This window comes from Sturnus vulgaris, chromosome 2 (genome assembly GCF_052056855.1).
Source record: "Sturnus vulgaris isolate bStuVul1 chromosome 2, bStuVul1.hap1, whole genome shotgun sequence".
Classification (NCBI taxonomy): domain Eukaryota; kingdom Metazoa; phylum Chordata; class Aves; order Passeriformes; family Sturnidae; genus Sturnus; species Sturnus vulgaris.
This window is the reverse complement of record NC_142244.1, coordinates 12348820-12364681: the sequence shown is the minus strand read 5'-3', so window position 1 is coordinate 12364681 and position 15862 is coordinate 12348820. Positions and strand designations below refer to the sequence as shown.

General features: G+C 37.8%; 1 protein-coding gene across 9 annotated transcripts in view; it reads right to left on the bottom strand.

The window, feature by feature from the left end:
- The window catches only part of ROBO2 (roundabout guidance receptor 2), an 859086-nt gene that overhangs the window by 116307 nt on the left and 726917 nt on the right, over positions 1-15862 (bottom strand). For 8 of the 9 annotated variants that reach the window (XM_088157800.1, XM_088157805.1, XM_088157803.1 and 5 more), the window contains exon 6: positions 6840-6967. In XM_088157800.1, the coding sequence (XP_088013926.1) occupies positions 6840-6967 (128 nt within the window). Of the gene's footprint in view, positions 1-3546; positions 4435-6839; positions 6968-15862 lie in introns of those variants that run through there. The other variant, XM_088157808.1, reaches the window with a different exon arrangement.

The window sequence follows — 15862 nt, the reverse complement described above, 5'->3', positions numbered from 1 at the left end:
TTTGTACTTGCTCTCCCTTTAGTCCCTTAGCTAAGTTCAAATACTCCACTTCTCTCTTGGTGGCAAAAGTATCCAGGTATTTTCTGCAAGTCTCTTTTTCTTTGGGAAGATGGGCCACAGCACATGACAAAAAACTAAGTAAACTTGACTTACTGCAAAGCAACTGACATGCAAAGAACTGTATTTTCACTTGGACTTAGTTGAAATGAATTTGCAAACTGAGTATTACTCTGTCATCTGAATGACTTTTTGTATTATTAATAAAAACATAACTGGGATATCAGACAGATCTTCATAGATCTTCCATTTGAAGGTGCTCTATCTCAAAGTAGTACAACAACTGCCTTTTAAAAGAGGGTCAGTGTTACTGAAACTTTTGGGCTCTTCCCAACTATTGTGCTTATTTCAGCAGCTATGCTCCTGCCCAACTGCCATAAGAAATACAGCAAAATGCAAAAAAGAGAAAATTTGAACTTGCTCAACTGGAAAATCTACCTAATGAGTGAAATAGCTATAGAAATGGTCTAAATAAGGATAAATATCTTGTTTCCTAAATCCATCTGTTGTAAATCCTGTCAGAAATCTTTTCAAAAGGTTATAAATAATCTATTTTAGAAACAGGCAACACATTTATTCCTAGCAGCAAATTCAAACATGATGAGTAATTTGGCATAGAGCTTTTAAATTCACCAGCTGCCACCCACCTCGGGCAGCACCATATCTCATTTTATATGTGTAGTATGAACCATTTGTTAATAAGTGCTTGAACCCAAGATAGTCATAGGTAATCCCACTCCTGAATTTTCCACTCAAGCTGAAATTAAAATAAAATAACCCACCTAACAAAGTATAAATATTTGAAACAGGCAAAAAATTGACTAGAAAATGAAAATTAATCTATTTGCAACAAGAAATACAAATCTAAAGCATTAAAAATACATTTCTCTATTCTTCATTGGAAAAAAAAAGTTCAGTCTTGTTTAAAATCTAATAAAGACAAAACATGTCTGCTTTGAATTGGAGACAGTGATGGAAGACAGAAGTACCTAGATAATTCTCTGGTGTTATGAAAGAATATAAACTTTTAAGTGCTCCCCTGCACTTTAACATATACATAAATATACAAATATACGTCTGTTAAAATGTCATCCTCCTAGAAAGCTGTGAGTTAATTACATGAAGTAGTGTTTTCTTTAGCTTCCTTTAGGTAAGGAGAGGTATTTTTGCTCTGCATTCCAGTTAACTTCCTGAGCAAAAATATGCTACAAGATTTGACTCACTGTTCTTGTTAAACAACAATTTTAACAGAAGACTACTTGGGATTCTTGGTGGAGAGAGAAGTTACTTTGGTTTGTCTTACCAGACTAAATTTTCAAAAAACCAGGATAGGTAGCCACCTTCTTTTTCTAGTCTTGAATGAAACAGAGTTATGAACTGCAGAAATTAGCTTTAGTTCAGGTACTTAAGCAAAAAGCCCAATACAGGTACGCACTATCACTGTCATTCTACAGGTACAGGATGAGATAAGTGACTGACTCTGATCTGCTTAAACACAGCAATCCCCACATGCACTTGTATAGGAGTTCTACATCAAACAATCCTTTCTTAAGTCACAAAGACTATCACTAAATTAAATAATTTGATAAAGACCATATAGTAATTATTTCAGGATCAACCATTCTACTTTCAGTTTCCTGAATAAATTCTGTAGAAGAAGAAATTTCTTTGTCACAGTTGTTCTCTTTCAACAAAATAAAATTGCCTAGGCAGGGAATACGTGGAATTGAACACTGCATGATCATACAATCATATACCTGGACACAAAATAACTTGAGACCAAGACCTGCTATATAAGCTTTGGAGATGGAATCAGGGATGACTCAATGGCCTGAAAAATCTTAAAAACGAATGAGTGCTGTGAAATGAGACACTATCAACACTGCTGAAACCTATCATTTTCTTGTGAATTTCCAGTCATTTATTTTATGTAGTTTTCACAGATCTTGAAACAGTCTCCACTTTATGACTTTTTTTTCCTTGCCTCTTAAAAGAGTCAGAAAAGTGAAAAAAAAAATCTACAAGCAAAGTACTTTTAATCTTGTGGCATTTCTTAGTGAATGAAGAAGCACACTAAATTCACACCACATTTTCTAAGCAAAGGAAAATCTTCTCCCGAGTTTACTGCAGTTTTACACTTCTGCAACACCTGGGAATGAATTACTAGAGAACCAGCCTAATGCCAAAATAATACAGTAGTGATTTGGGTTTAAAGCTTGCTATCAAAATCCCAAATGAAGAAGAGTGAATTTCTATTCTGCAGAGGGAATTCTCCAGGTGGGGATAAGCCATGCTGTGACTGTGGATCTATTTGGCTTGGTTCCATGGATGTTAGTTCAAGCAAGTTAATAAGAGGGGCTCACCCTAGTTCTGGAAACAGAGGCCTAACCTGGATTTCATCTTTAAATTACTCCAATCTTTCTTCCACCAAAATTAGAACAGTGAAGAGCGGAGATGAATTAAAACTCTCAAACTTTAGTCGAATACATATCTAACAAAAGCTTTGACTAAGTAAATAAAGACCAATCCCCTCATCAGCCTCCATAAACAACAGTACTGACTTTTTACACTAATAAAAAAAAAAAAAAAAAATCAGGGTAACCATATTATTATTCTAAAAGATACATTTAAATACAAACTACAAATATCAGAGGAGCAATGCAGCTCATTAAACTAAATCCATGTAGGCACAGAGTAAATATTCATGAAAGAAAATTGAATCGTACGTTCAGAGTATTTCTGAACACCAGAAGTGAATTTCAGCTACTGACAGTTGCAAATTTTCCATGATCCTCAGTAAGATTTTTATGCATTTACAGAATTTCAAAGGCACAGGAAATAATGAATTTTTCAGTGTGGGAATTTAAAACCTAGAGGTTGTCTTCCTTAGGACTTGTTTTTCAAAACAGCCTGCATCCTATACAGTGCACTCCAAACTGCACTCCAAGATGACCCAAGGGCAGAAATCAGTGATGAACTTCCTCAGCAAGCACAGAAATCTACTCCATCCCCTCTCCATTTCAGGACTTCTTCAGTTCAGAACTCTTTGGACAGAACAAGAAAAGACAGGACATGCAAAGCCTGTGCTTTTACTGCTGTGCAGGAAAAGCAAGATGAGCTGATTGTTTAGGGCCTGGGAGAAGCTCACCAAACTCAACACAATCCTTTCTGTTGATTTTAGTGGCTTTTCCACCAGGCCAAAAACAGATAAAACATCGCAATGAGTGATTGTGGCTCGGTATCAGCACACCCACCCCGTTTCACTGATCAGTACTTGTTGGTGATTTGGCAAATGTGTTTGTACATGACACAGCAGGAAATACAACATTTGGAAATAGCACTTTGTCAGACAAAACCGCTTGCCTGGTGTTAGACAGTAACAAGTATTAAGCGCTGGCTGCTCATTCCAGCCAGTGAAATGCTGTTGCAAATGAAAGATGAAGCATTGCATGAAGCCATGCTAAAATGGATAGAAGGATGGTTACTTACCAACGGGGCGAGCTGTTGACATTACAATGATGTAGTGAGAACATAAAAAGGAAATTAAAAAAAGAAAAGAATATCTGTCAGAATGCATGACGTGTAATGTAACTTTCCACTATGGATACTACCATGATTGCTAACCCCTCAAATGGCAGTCTAAGTCAAATGTTCACTGCTGTTATTGTTTAGTCACGTGCCACTATCATCCCATTTACTTGAGCATAGCATCTGAACAAGCTGACTGGAACCATTCTCTGAGAAACATTTTTATTATCTTCACATGCCATCATCAAGTATCATTGTTAATGCCTGATAAAAGAAAAATTGCATTGCATTAGCACAGACTTTTAGATCCCAATGAACACATCATTTTAAGCCTCACACTGCCTAATGTCATGCAAGGCATTTGCTTTCTGAGTCAAATACCAACTGAATTTTAAGCATGACCAGTCAGTACAGCAGTAAGGGCTACAGAAAGCCCAGGACAGTTTTTCTCATCCAATAATGGGCATGAAAGCTTACAGCACAGTGCTTTTTCATCACTGACAGTGCTGATGAAAATATAACAAATAGGCTGAAATGGCCACAGGGGCTTCAACCCAGAATTTCCCAAATCACTGCTTAGGTAACTTCAACTTGCTAAAAAATTGCTGTTAAGGGATTGACAGGTTAATACTGTTTCAGGCTGATATAGAGATTGAAAGTTGCTGCTGCAACAGGTGATTTCTTGGTTATAGCAACATCCCTTCATTATACTTGTGCTGGGGAAGAGAGCTGTCAGTCCCTCTGCTAATAAAATATAGACCTCTCTTTCAGAAGAGCTGAAAATTTGGACATAAAATTGACTCCAGGTTGCATCTGTGTAGGCAAAGCTTCCCTTATTTTATCAGCAGCAATAATTACACATTTCTGAGCAACAGCACAATTCTTTTTTTTCTTTTTTTTTTTTTTTTTTAATTTTTAAGAAGATTACCAGGCCTGTGTGCTTATGTGCAGGCTAGGGTCAAATGTAAGACATGCAAATTCAGAGATAACAGAGCTTGCAAGGGCCTTCTTAGCTCTCAGCCTTTGCATGGCTCTGTCCCCATTTCATTTAACTGTGTCTAGTCTGCTGCCATCCTCACCCATCATCTATTGGAACACTTTTTGACTTCCAGTACTCTGGACATATTCCTTCTTCTGCAGAAAGATGGGGTGTAAGAGTGATACGCATCTTTCCAAGAGAGAACATGGAGTCTGGGTCACAGAACTCAGATTCTCTTGTTGTTTGTGACAGTGTAATGCAACTTTCATGACTGCATTCCCATCCTCTGGTTTAAGAAGATGGAGCTGTGAATGAGGGAGATAAGGGTTACATGGTTTTTGGCAGGTGTGCAGATGGAACTACATGATACCTGCAAGGTCCAAGATAAGATCAAGGTAAATTTTGAAATGCTTAGTGGTTTTGCTCCTTTACAAGACACGGTAAAACCAGTGTCAGACAACAATGTTAATTAAAAATTCAGAATTAAGGCTTTCTTTAATTAGGAAGCCCATTGTTCATTATCCCTTTAAAGTCAAAGGGAAATTTCCTAGTCCTTTGTTTTCATAAAATTCGGAGTAATAGCTTTCTCCAATGCATTGCTTGTTTTTTCTCATTTTCTGTCATATCTTGAACACGTAGTATGTTCCTAATGTCATGGCTTCCTTTGTATTGAATAAACACTATATATTTGACTGTAAATTACAAACCCAGGGGAAAAATACACAAGATAATGAAAACATGCTTTTACTGGGGGAAAATAGATTAAATTACAAATTTCCTTGTGTTTTTTTCCCTTTAATTTCATTGGGTTCAAGCTTCGGTGATTTCAAAGGATTTTTTTGCTGGGTTCTAGCTACTGTTTACATTACAAGTCAGGGTAGCAAATCCTAAAGGCTTGCTCCAGTAATGTACACAGTGGACACAGTTCTAGGAGTGTTTAAAGGCCAGGGAATTGGCTACCAGAATTACTGGACATTGTAACCCTGTCTGTGACAAAGAACAGAGTAAGACTGTTTCTGGGAGTTTGCTGTGGTGACTAATTTTCCCACATTACAAAAGAGAAGAGTAATCTCTTACACACCTATGTCTTCAACTTAAAATGGGAAGAGCCATATTGTCACTTACAGTCTAAAGTGAACACGGAGTTAATATTTCAAAAGATTATCACAAAGCTCTCTTTTCTTTGTTACATATCAACATCTCTCTGTCCACAAAGCCACTCTGGCTTTTTTTTTTTTTTTTTTTTTCTTTGAATTCAGCAAATTAAACTGAACTGTGTCCATGCATTAAATGGATGGAAATGGAAGCTGGCCTCTTGGGTCAGTTGACCCCAGTTCTAATAAAGCAATCCATTGAGACTTTGAACATTTGATTTAATGTGTATGAAAAGAGGAGGACAGATAAAGCTAAAAATGTTTTTATTAACCTTTCCCAGCTCTACTGAAAACCGTCAGCATGCACCACTAAACTGTGAAATAGTGTCTGCATGATATCCATTGTGCCAAATTGCTGCTTCTCTTTTGGAATGAGGTAATAACTATTATATTCTATTTACTCAAATAGAAATACTAGCTTACAAACTTTTTCTCTCCCCATAATCTTTAGCATGTCTATATCTACTGTCACAAAAGCTTTTTTGGCAGCTCATTATTCCACCAGCCTTAAAACCTCCTTACCAAATCAAAGACCAGCACATAACTGTGAGTGGATACTAGAGACCACAAATATTTTAGGAGAGAATAATTAGTCTTTACCTTGTAATGCTTAAAAAATTTAATTAGGATTTTATCTTTCCTTTGGCTATGGTTTATTTTTTGGATAAAGGGTAGTGGTAGAGAGCTTAATTATGGCAGAGCTAATCTCATAATAATATTATCTGTATTATGTTTGTCATTAATAAATATAGTTGCTCTACTCCTTATACTTCTTAGAGAAAGAAACGTGACTAATAGCCTGAACTGATGGCTCACATATTAATGCCTATTCTCCCAGTTACGTAGTGCTTGCTTATGCATATATGCATCTCCTCTTCAATAAAACACCTCAGGGCAGGACTTTAACTGCAGGGGGATCCTATCCCACCGAAATAAATTAAAATTTTCCATGAGATATCAACAGGACCAGGATTTCACCTGCGCTGTAAATCAGTGCAGCAGCAGCCACCATTGCAAAGGGCGCGTGGAAGGCAAACAGTGGCAGGGAAGGATGTGGCCCATCTCATCAGAAAGCAATTATCCATGTAGGACACAGGCCCTGCCTCTGTGGGAGCACTCACCTCGCACGGTGAGCGTAGCAGAGGCTTCCACCTTGCCCACGCGATTCTCAGCGATGCAGGTGTAGGTGCCTTCATCCGTGCTCATGGCTTTCTTAATGCGCAGCGTGTAGTCGTCTTTGATGTCATACCTGGGGCACAGCAAAAGAATGAAAACTCTTTTTGTGGGCAACAGGAATGGACAAAAACTATCACCTGGAAAATGCCAGTCTGAATCTATCTTGGAGCCAACTTTGGAAGATAAATTATTATCCAGCATTAGATAATTCCACGAAGCATTAATCTCCATGACATTTTTATTGCACTCTGCATTAGTTAGAAACTTTACATAAAATTAGTATTGCTATGTTCAGTATTAGGGCTTTATTAGTAATATCATTCACTTTGTCCTTGATCTAGAGGAATAAGATAAAATTAAGGTATCAGACATCAGTTATCAATACATGACAGGTCAGGTTTATCATGCCTTTAACTATGTGAGCTACATGTTTTACCTTTTGCTGATTTGGAAATTTCCTTTTATATACATTTTCCCCTACAGCAGCAATCCCTTAGAGAATGATGAGCATGGATCTCACACTACTCAATTGCAAACAATAAAAAATATACTCTAGCACTGGAAGGTGACATTTATTGAAGAGGCACATTAAAGAAGATTTATCAATTTCACAGGAATACAACAAAATGATTCAATAAGGGTGGACAATGACATTTTCTCTTTCTTAAAAGAAATTAGAAACAATTCAATTGTGCTTTGTCCATTTCTTTGCTTCTACTTGTTGAAATAATTCTAAAACTATGAGGATGTATAAAACTTAATTAATGCAACACACTCCAATATGTAGTGAGCATTTATTCTCAAGGCATTTAGATTGATTATACCCAGAAAAATATTTTCAGTTAAATTGTTCTTATCCTGCAGAAGTCATGCTTAACAAAGTATTTTAGGCTCTGATCCAAAGCTCATTAAAGTTAATAGGAGACGTCATGTTGTATAAAATGTCTTTGGTTCCAAAATCAGGAAAACTCTGGTTATCAGCAATAGATACTTTACCCTTTAAATATTATTTTGTTAAATTATTTTCAACAATATTTCTTCTTGATATAATACATTAAAGTCACCTTGAATCTAGACTTGGCTTCCGATTTACATGTATCAGTGAAACAGGAACACAAAACTAAAGATATCTGGACTTCAGGAGGTGTCAGTACTATTTCTCACTTTATACACAGTCATGACATAATTTTAGAAGGACGCATTTACTTTGTTTTTGTTAAGCAGTAAAGACCTTATAGAGTTGTATAGGAAACACACTGAAATCATATGGAAGAGCACCCTTAAATGTTTGGATGAATAAGGATGCAATGCAACAAATCAGAGGAATGTCTTCAGGCTCTATGAGCATTTTTAGATCCTTTGGCAATGTGAAAGATAACTTTTTTGGTGTACATAATGTACATTGCTATTGGTTCATTCAGTATAGGTTTGTAGAGGTAGCACTGTGTGCTAACAGACTTCAAAGCATCCTAACTCAAAGATCACATATGGTGAAATATTTAAATTTCTGTTAGGTCTAACTAAAGCTCACAACATTAATTAGAGCATTCCTAGAAATTCCAAGAACAAAGAGCAGCCAAGACATTCTTTCACACTCACTGCAATAAAACTTCTTCCTATATTCAGTAGATTCTATCAATTAGCAAGAAATAATTTAATAAAGATGAATTTGAGGCTAACCATTCTGTTAGAGTTAACATAAACACATATAGCGCCCATTTCCTCAGGAGTTACACTTAATTGTATGTATACGCAGTACCTCAGATTTAACTGATGAATAAGAAATATGCCAAGGGGAAGAATAAGCAAGTAGATGCCATGGCAAACTTTAGAAACTTGTAGGGAAATTTTTTTTGCCAGCATAGTGCCATTGGTAGTGGTGAGGGGGGCAGGTAGTTATGATGTTAGAGAACTTAATACGCACTTTCTGGAGAACTAGACATCTATTACAACTACATTCAATAGCCTCATGCAGCTTAAGAACATTTCTTCTAGACTGCTCACAAATTATGTCATTTTGCATGCTGTGCTGTGTTAGTCAATGGCAAATAAAAATCACTGTTTTCATAAGACAGAAAAGGCAAATTGTCCCCCTTAAAAATCTCAAGAATATGCCAACATTATCCCACAACGATGGAGCAGCTATTTGTCTTTGGTGACTGCAGAGTTGCAGACAAGAGCAAATGCTTATTTTCTTGATGTGAGGCCAGCTCTAGGAGACTGAAAATATAAATTCGTATTAAGCTCCTGTATGATGAGAAAACTAAGATCAGTTGTAATATAAATATGAATTGGATACTGGAATTAGGCCTATAAAGCTGGGCAACAATTAGCCATCTATGCAATTGATTTTTTTTTTCCCCCATACAACAGATAACATCCCTGTGTTTCACTTACTGCTGCTGAGAGCAAAACAGACAGGCAGCAGGACTGTATGTGAGTGAGGGATGGTATGTATCTGAGTGAGGATGTATCTGAGCTGGGATGCAGGCAGGCTGGGACAGGGAGCTCCAGCTGACTCACCCTGCTTCCTGTCACGGATGTGCTGGTGCCGGCATGCCAGCCAGCTGCCTGGGAGGCTGTGGCAGCCTTTATCCCTGCACCTGCCAGTCATGCACATTGTGCCAAGGCTGCTGGGCGCAGGAGCCAGCTGCATGGCATGCCAGGACGCAGGGTGGTGGGAACAGCCACCAGCTCCCACTTGGGTCACCAAACGGAGGGTGGCGTAAACATGCCACTGGCGTGGTCCAGTTAACAATCACTTCGAGGACAGGTTCGGCTCTCCCAGTCTGCTCCTCCAACAGGCCATACTTTTGGCCCACCCTGACAGAAGGTGCAATCCAGCCATTGGATTCATATATGGATGGACCTGTGGGGCATCAGAACCATCTGCTGTCCTGCAGTACTGATATGCTGCCCATTAGTCATCTGTTCCACCCCCACTGTCCCCACAGTTCAGTGAAGAGCTTTGGCACATGAAGCAGACAGGAAGGAGAAAGGAGGAAAACTGGCTTTTAGCCTGACCCACAGCAGCACAAACAACATAACAAGGAATGAAGACTGAAAATCTTGAATTTCTCAAGCATCCACCTGCCCAGCCTTGAGCAGTGCCTTGTCTCCTCTCTGTCCTAGATCCTCTAATCCCCATAGCAAGACGTTTTCACCTCACTTTCTGTGGAAGTTCACTCTCATCTGGATTAGTGTTCCTGAACACTTGGGAATGAGGATCAGGGTTCTCTGTGCTAATACCAATCACAGAGACCTTTTACCAGGCTCCTGGATTGACAATGGAATGACAGAAAACTAGGGTGCAGTGGTTAAATTGCTCCTTAACGTTGCCAGTACATGAAGAAGGCTATGTCTTCAAAATATGTGCAGTGTCAAGAAACAACTTGTGACATATTGCCCAAATATTGCTGACTCCTAGCCAATTAATGCAACATTGAGGTAAAACCACATGGTGTCAGACATCAGTTTCACATGTTTATGGACATCTAATTGATTTTAACTACTTCTCTTTGTTAAACATTCGGAGGTGCTTAACCTTTCGGCTCAGCTTAGACTTCAGCTGTCAGACTGAGCTGGGAGAGGTCTCTTGAACAGCCAGTCAGTCTGTGCCAGATATAAACCAGCCACTTTTGGGCACCATATTACATAATTTCTATTCTACAAGAAATAGAGCAGGTCTGCCTTTAATTAAGCAAAAAGGAAGGGGCTGGCAGGGGACTGGCAAGGAAAAAAGAAAGAGAGAAACAAGAGGCACATGAGAAAACACTGCTGGTGAGGAAATTCTAATAGAAATTGGGTGATTTTGAGTGAAATCTGGCAGTCTCTGGCACATGTGAATGCATTCATTGTTGCTAGTTCTGATTAATGACAGTTGTACAATAGTGTGCTGACAGTCACTGCCATACAGACACAAATTTTTTTTTGATATGAAACACTGCTGAAAATGCAACCCAATCAGATTTGGCCCCTGAACAACATGTGCTATCATCACTGTACTGTGAATTGAGATTGATTGGTAACCAGCTGTGACAAAGTGGGAAAAAGAGCCTTGTCTTTTTCAAGAAAAGAAAAGAAGAAAAATAAAAAAACAAATTGTGTCAAAACCATTACCATCTGCTCAGCCAAACAGCAAATAAAACAAAACACATTAACTGTTTTTAAGTATCACAAATTAATGTACTGAGGTTGAATTCATGTGTTAACTTAAGCATCTAAGAATAAACTTGAATTGAACTGGTTTTGTCACAGTTGGATTTTTTTTCTTCACATTTGGAAGTTTATCTGTTCATACACAGCCATCAATCTTCCTCATGATTATCAAATAAAAAATTGAGAAAAATTTGCTGAATTTAGATGTATTTAGCAATGGTTTTTTTTGGTTTTGTTGCATTTGATACAAATTTTCCACAGTGTTTTGCAGAACCTCTAGTTTCCATATTTTCAAAAATGTGCTTGCAGCTATGCATAAAGAAAAATGCACCTCTTTTGTATTTAACATGCACAGATAGCAAAAATGCAGCTGCAGCTGGAGTCATTACATTCCTAAATATCCAAGTAGGCCTAACTGTTAATACAAGGATGTACTTGCTTTAGCAGTCTATTTTAAACTTCACAGAATATACTGCTGAACTCAACAAATCCAACTCAAAGTCTTATTTCTTGCTAAGGGGATATTGCAAGAGGAAAAAGTCACGTCTAAACTGTTAAAGACTGATGCCACTGGCCTCAAAAAAATTGGATCAATTTATACAAAGTATATATTTTCATCTAAAACATTATTTGAAATAAAAAACGTTAAATAAAAAAATTAGAATCTTTGTATGCACACATTGTAGGCTTGCCTTTTCTTTTTTTTTTTTTTTTTTTTTTTTTAGAGATGGCACAAAAATGACTTTGCTCTATTTTCTTTTGCCTGCCTGCCAGACTATTTTGCAGAACACGCACAAAGCTTCAAGACTGCTCACAACATCGATGATTAGGGAGCCCAAATAGAGAGATGCTACTGGCCAAAACCAGGGTAAACAGGAGGTAGTTAAGGAGGCTTAAGCTTCTGTCTCCACTTCTGTTTTGTGGTGCTGGCACTTCAGCTCCCAGCATAGTGCCACAGCTTTTCACTGGCTCCTGCTCTCCCTGTGCCAGATGGAGGGAGCCAGAGGGAAGCTGCAGTGAGATGGGAAGTGTGAGCTGTTACCTGCTTCAGGCTTGTATGATCCAGCAGCAGAAGGGAGAGCCTCCATGCCCACTGGCAATGCATATCTGGCATAAGTTGAGTTTTTTTCACTTCCATTCCATGCACTGATAAGTGGAAGTAGAAAGAAGCCCAAACCTACATGGGTAACAGCTTTCTGGGGGAAATATATAGGAGTGTTGTGTTTTCTTTCTCTAGCAAAGCCTGAATCAGCAACAGCTAGGGATATATTTGTGTGCATTGATCTCAAATTACTTTGTTGTGCCCCTGAAATCAAAAGCTGATTTTTGCTGGGTGGCTCTAAGACACTGCTTACAGCCATGATAAATTGAGCTACCGGGGAGCTATCTCCAAGGTGCTGACAGGATGGCTACTCCTCACATCTACATGTCCAGACACTCATTTATTTTTTGGCTCTGCCATTCATGCCAGAAAAAGGTAGAAGACAATGTTATATTACTTTGAATTTCCTTGTGTGATGTGTATTTGCAAGCTGTCATATAAAAGGGTTTCTATATTCCATATTTCCTTATTCCACACAACAAACCAGGAAAAGAGCTGTGTGACACAGGCTCCTATTCAGTATCAGGATTTTTCTTCAATTATGCTGACACAGGTTCTGCTTTAGTCCAAAACCTCATATGGATTGTGATCAGCAGATTATTTCTATCTGTTAGAGTAGACACTCTCCATTGCAGTAACATAAACCAGAAGCCCACACTTCACCTTGTTTTAAAACAAGGCATTCAATAACATGGTCTAAATCTCATAAAATATGTGTACAGCTGTTACAGTTACTGGGCCAACACTGGGAAACCATACCTGTGTCCAATGAAATAGTGTTTTCCAAATAATCTAGAAGCATTACACTCCACAGCACTGCTCTTACATGCAAACAAACAGGTGTGACTGCACATAAAAATGTGTAGTCTTACAAAATCAGGAGCCAGGTGCTCAGAAGAGAACCAAGAAAGAAAATTGAGACTGGTTTTTGATTCTCTTTGAAATAATTAGGAAACAAATAGAAGTTAAGAACAAAACATATGTCTGGGAATCAATGACTCAATAAATGCTATCTAAACTTATGCAGGTTCCAACCTTCACCTCTACATCTCTGTTTACACATACAAGTGTACTCATAGGGAATTACCACATGATCATTATCCAAAATGGGCTTCTGATTTGATTTTAGTTCCAGACAGAGCTCCACATTTCAGAAACTGGAGCGTTGGTGGAAGTATGATCTAAGAGATCTTGTAATCACTTGGCATGGAGACCTATCCTCCCATCACCAAGAGTAGTCCTTTGCCTCACAGATGAGACACATTTGTCAAGCACTTGGGGAGATTTATATTATTAATGCCTATGACATAAATTCATCCTTCAGAAAAGTACCCTTCATGCTCAGAGTTATCTGGTTTCATCCATTTCTGCTTTTGAAAAATTGAAATGTTACTGCAAGGACTGGAACAAAGTAAGATGATCTGAGCCCAGACTGGCATCGTGCACCCAACTAAACTTGGCTTGATGCATTTTTTTAACATGAGCATGCAGATCATGAGTAGTTTGAAATAAACTGAATTTGTGTTTGCCTGTTTATTATTATTTGCCTAAAGCACATAAAAAATTACTATAAACTTTTAAAGAAATGAAATATTTCCTAATCTGTATTTTGAATCAGAAACCAACCTTGAAGTGGTAATTAAAGATGAAGTCATGTTAACGTTGTAATGAAAGTGCCTTCAGTGCTGCAGTTGAGCCAGAAGTCATATTCTTAAAAAGTACATTTTGCTAGTTAAGCAATTATCAACATAGAACTTACTGATAGAAACTTGAAATAATTTTTAGGCATAAAACTTTACCATTAAAGTGTTTCCACTGACAGTGTAAGTTAATTTGTTTTTAACTCAGATGACAAGTTTTGTATGCCATGAAGAGATGGAATGTGTTAAAGGAGAAGAAATCCCTGCAGGCCAGATATTCCAGTAGCATCAGTGGTTAGAACTCTTGAATCTTACTCCCACTTGAATATAACTAACAGCTTCCTCCTCCCTGTTTTCCTGAGGCTTTCATGGAAAAAACATGCACAGTTAAAAATCTTTACTTTTTAATTCTATTATTTTAATGGTTTTAATAAACTGATAATAGAAAGAAGGCTACCTTAATATTCTAAAATTTATAAATACAGTATACAAACCATGTGATTACTAAGCTTTTACTCAGTATACTTTGCTTTTTTTGGATACTAAGGAAATTTTTAAGCACTAGTAGGAGAATTTTGAATGAATTTCTACATTAAATTTCACTGTATCTCCTTCCTGCAAGACTATTTTTTTACTGCAGCCTTCTGTGAGTGGAAAATTCAGATAAACTGATGTTTGAGATAAACCCTACTACAACTGGCATTAAATTTTGTATCTGAACTCTTCTAGTAACTCCATTAATTCTCTGAAATTTAACTATTTTAGGCTGCAGAATAAGAAAGAATAAAAAGAAATAAGAACATTCTCCTGTGACAATACTGTTTCTAGTGCACGGCCAGTGATCACTTCATAGATCACCAATAGTTCACACAGCATAAAGAGAAAACATGCAGGCGGGAGTGCTAGTTGACACAATTCCTTTATGGCTGCTGTCCATGGAGTTGTAAAGCTATTTTTCCAATCTTGACCCTTATGTAAGCGACTGGAGAGTATTTTCATGAATCTCAAAAAAGACTGGCTGAAACAATAGCTCTTCTTCAGCTCTGTGGTGAGAACTGACACTTAACATGAAGCCAATTTAAATGTCAACGTTATTAACTGTTTCTCTGCTGATCAGTCGAGCAAAGACACACATCTACCACTTTTGCTCACAGCATTTAATATTTCAGACAAATGGAATGGCAGGCAACTCCTGGGTTAGACTAAAAACCTCTGGGGTAACTGAGGGACAATGCAATTATAGGACTTTATTCAATGTCAAGTTTTGAGGGATTTAAAATGTAAAAAAATGCTCTCATTTGCACATTCACTTGGGCATGTACTCCTCATACAACTGTAAGGAATATGTTTCCACTTGCAGAGGAGGAAGGGATTAGTGACAGGCAAAACAGGAATCAGAGAAAAGGGATACTCAACCAAAAGTGCTACAAGACGGGCACCCCACCATCACTGGGGTACATCATCTTGATGCTATATACAGAAAGAATTAACCAACTCCTGCATCCATTTTACCTCCCACCACCTCTGTATCTCTAAATGGTATCTCTGATTTTACAGAAGTTTTCTCAAGTGGTTCAATGCAACAGCAGAAAGGATGCTTATGCTGCAATTGGCTGAGATCTGCCAGCGTTCGCTTGTGCACCACAGACCCTGCAAGTTACAGAGCAGCTCTCTCTGTGCCAGACATCTACAAAAACCTCCTCTGCAAACCTCCTCTCCTGCCTCCACATGTATGTAAGAATACAAATACCATATTAAACCTCTTTTCTTTCACTGTCTCTTTTTGACAAGCTATTAAGAACATCCAATCTTCTCCCCTATGCTTCTCATAAAGGGACTAATCTCTCCTTAATGCTTTAGCTTAAGAAAAGAAGAGATGGGCATGTAAATCATACAGGATATAACCAGAGATGACAAATAGTACATGTGATATAGCTGATATGAAAAAACATCCTTTTCCCCTGACCCTTTATTTAAAGCAGTTAATTGTTATTAATTGCAATAGAAATTTGCTGATGTAACCAAAGATGATATTCACTACACTACTAAAACACACTCTTTACTCTAA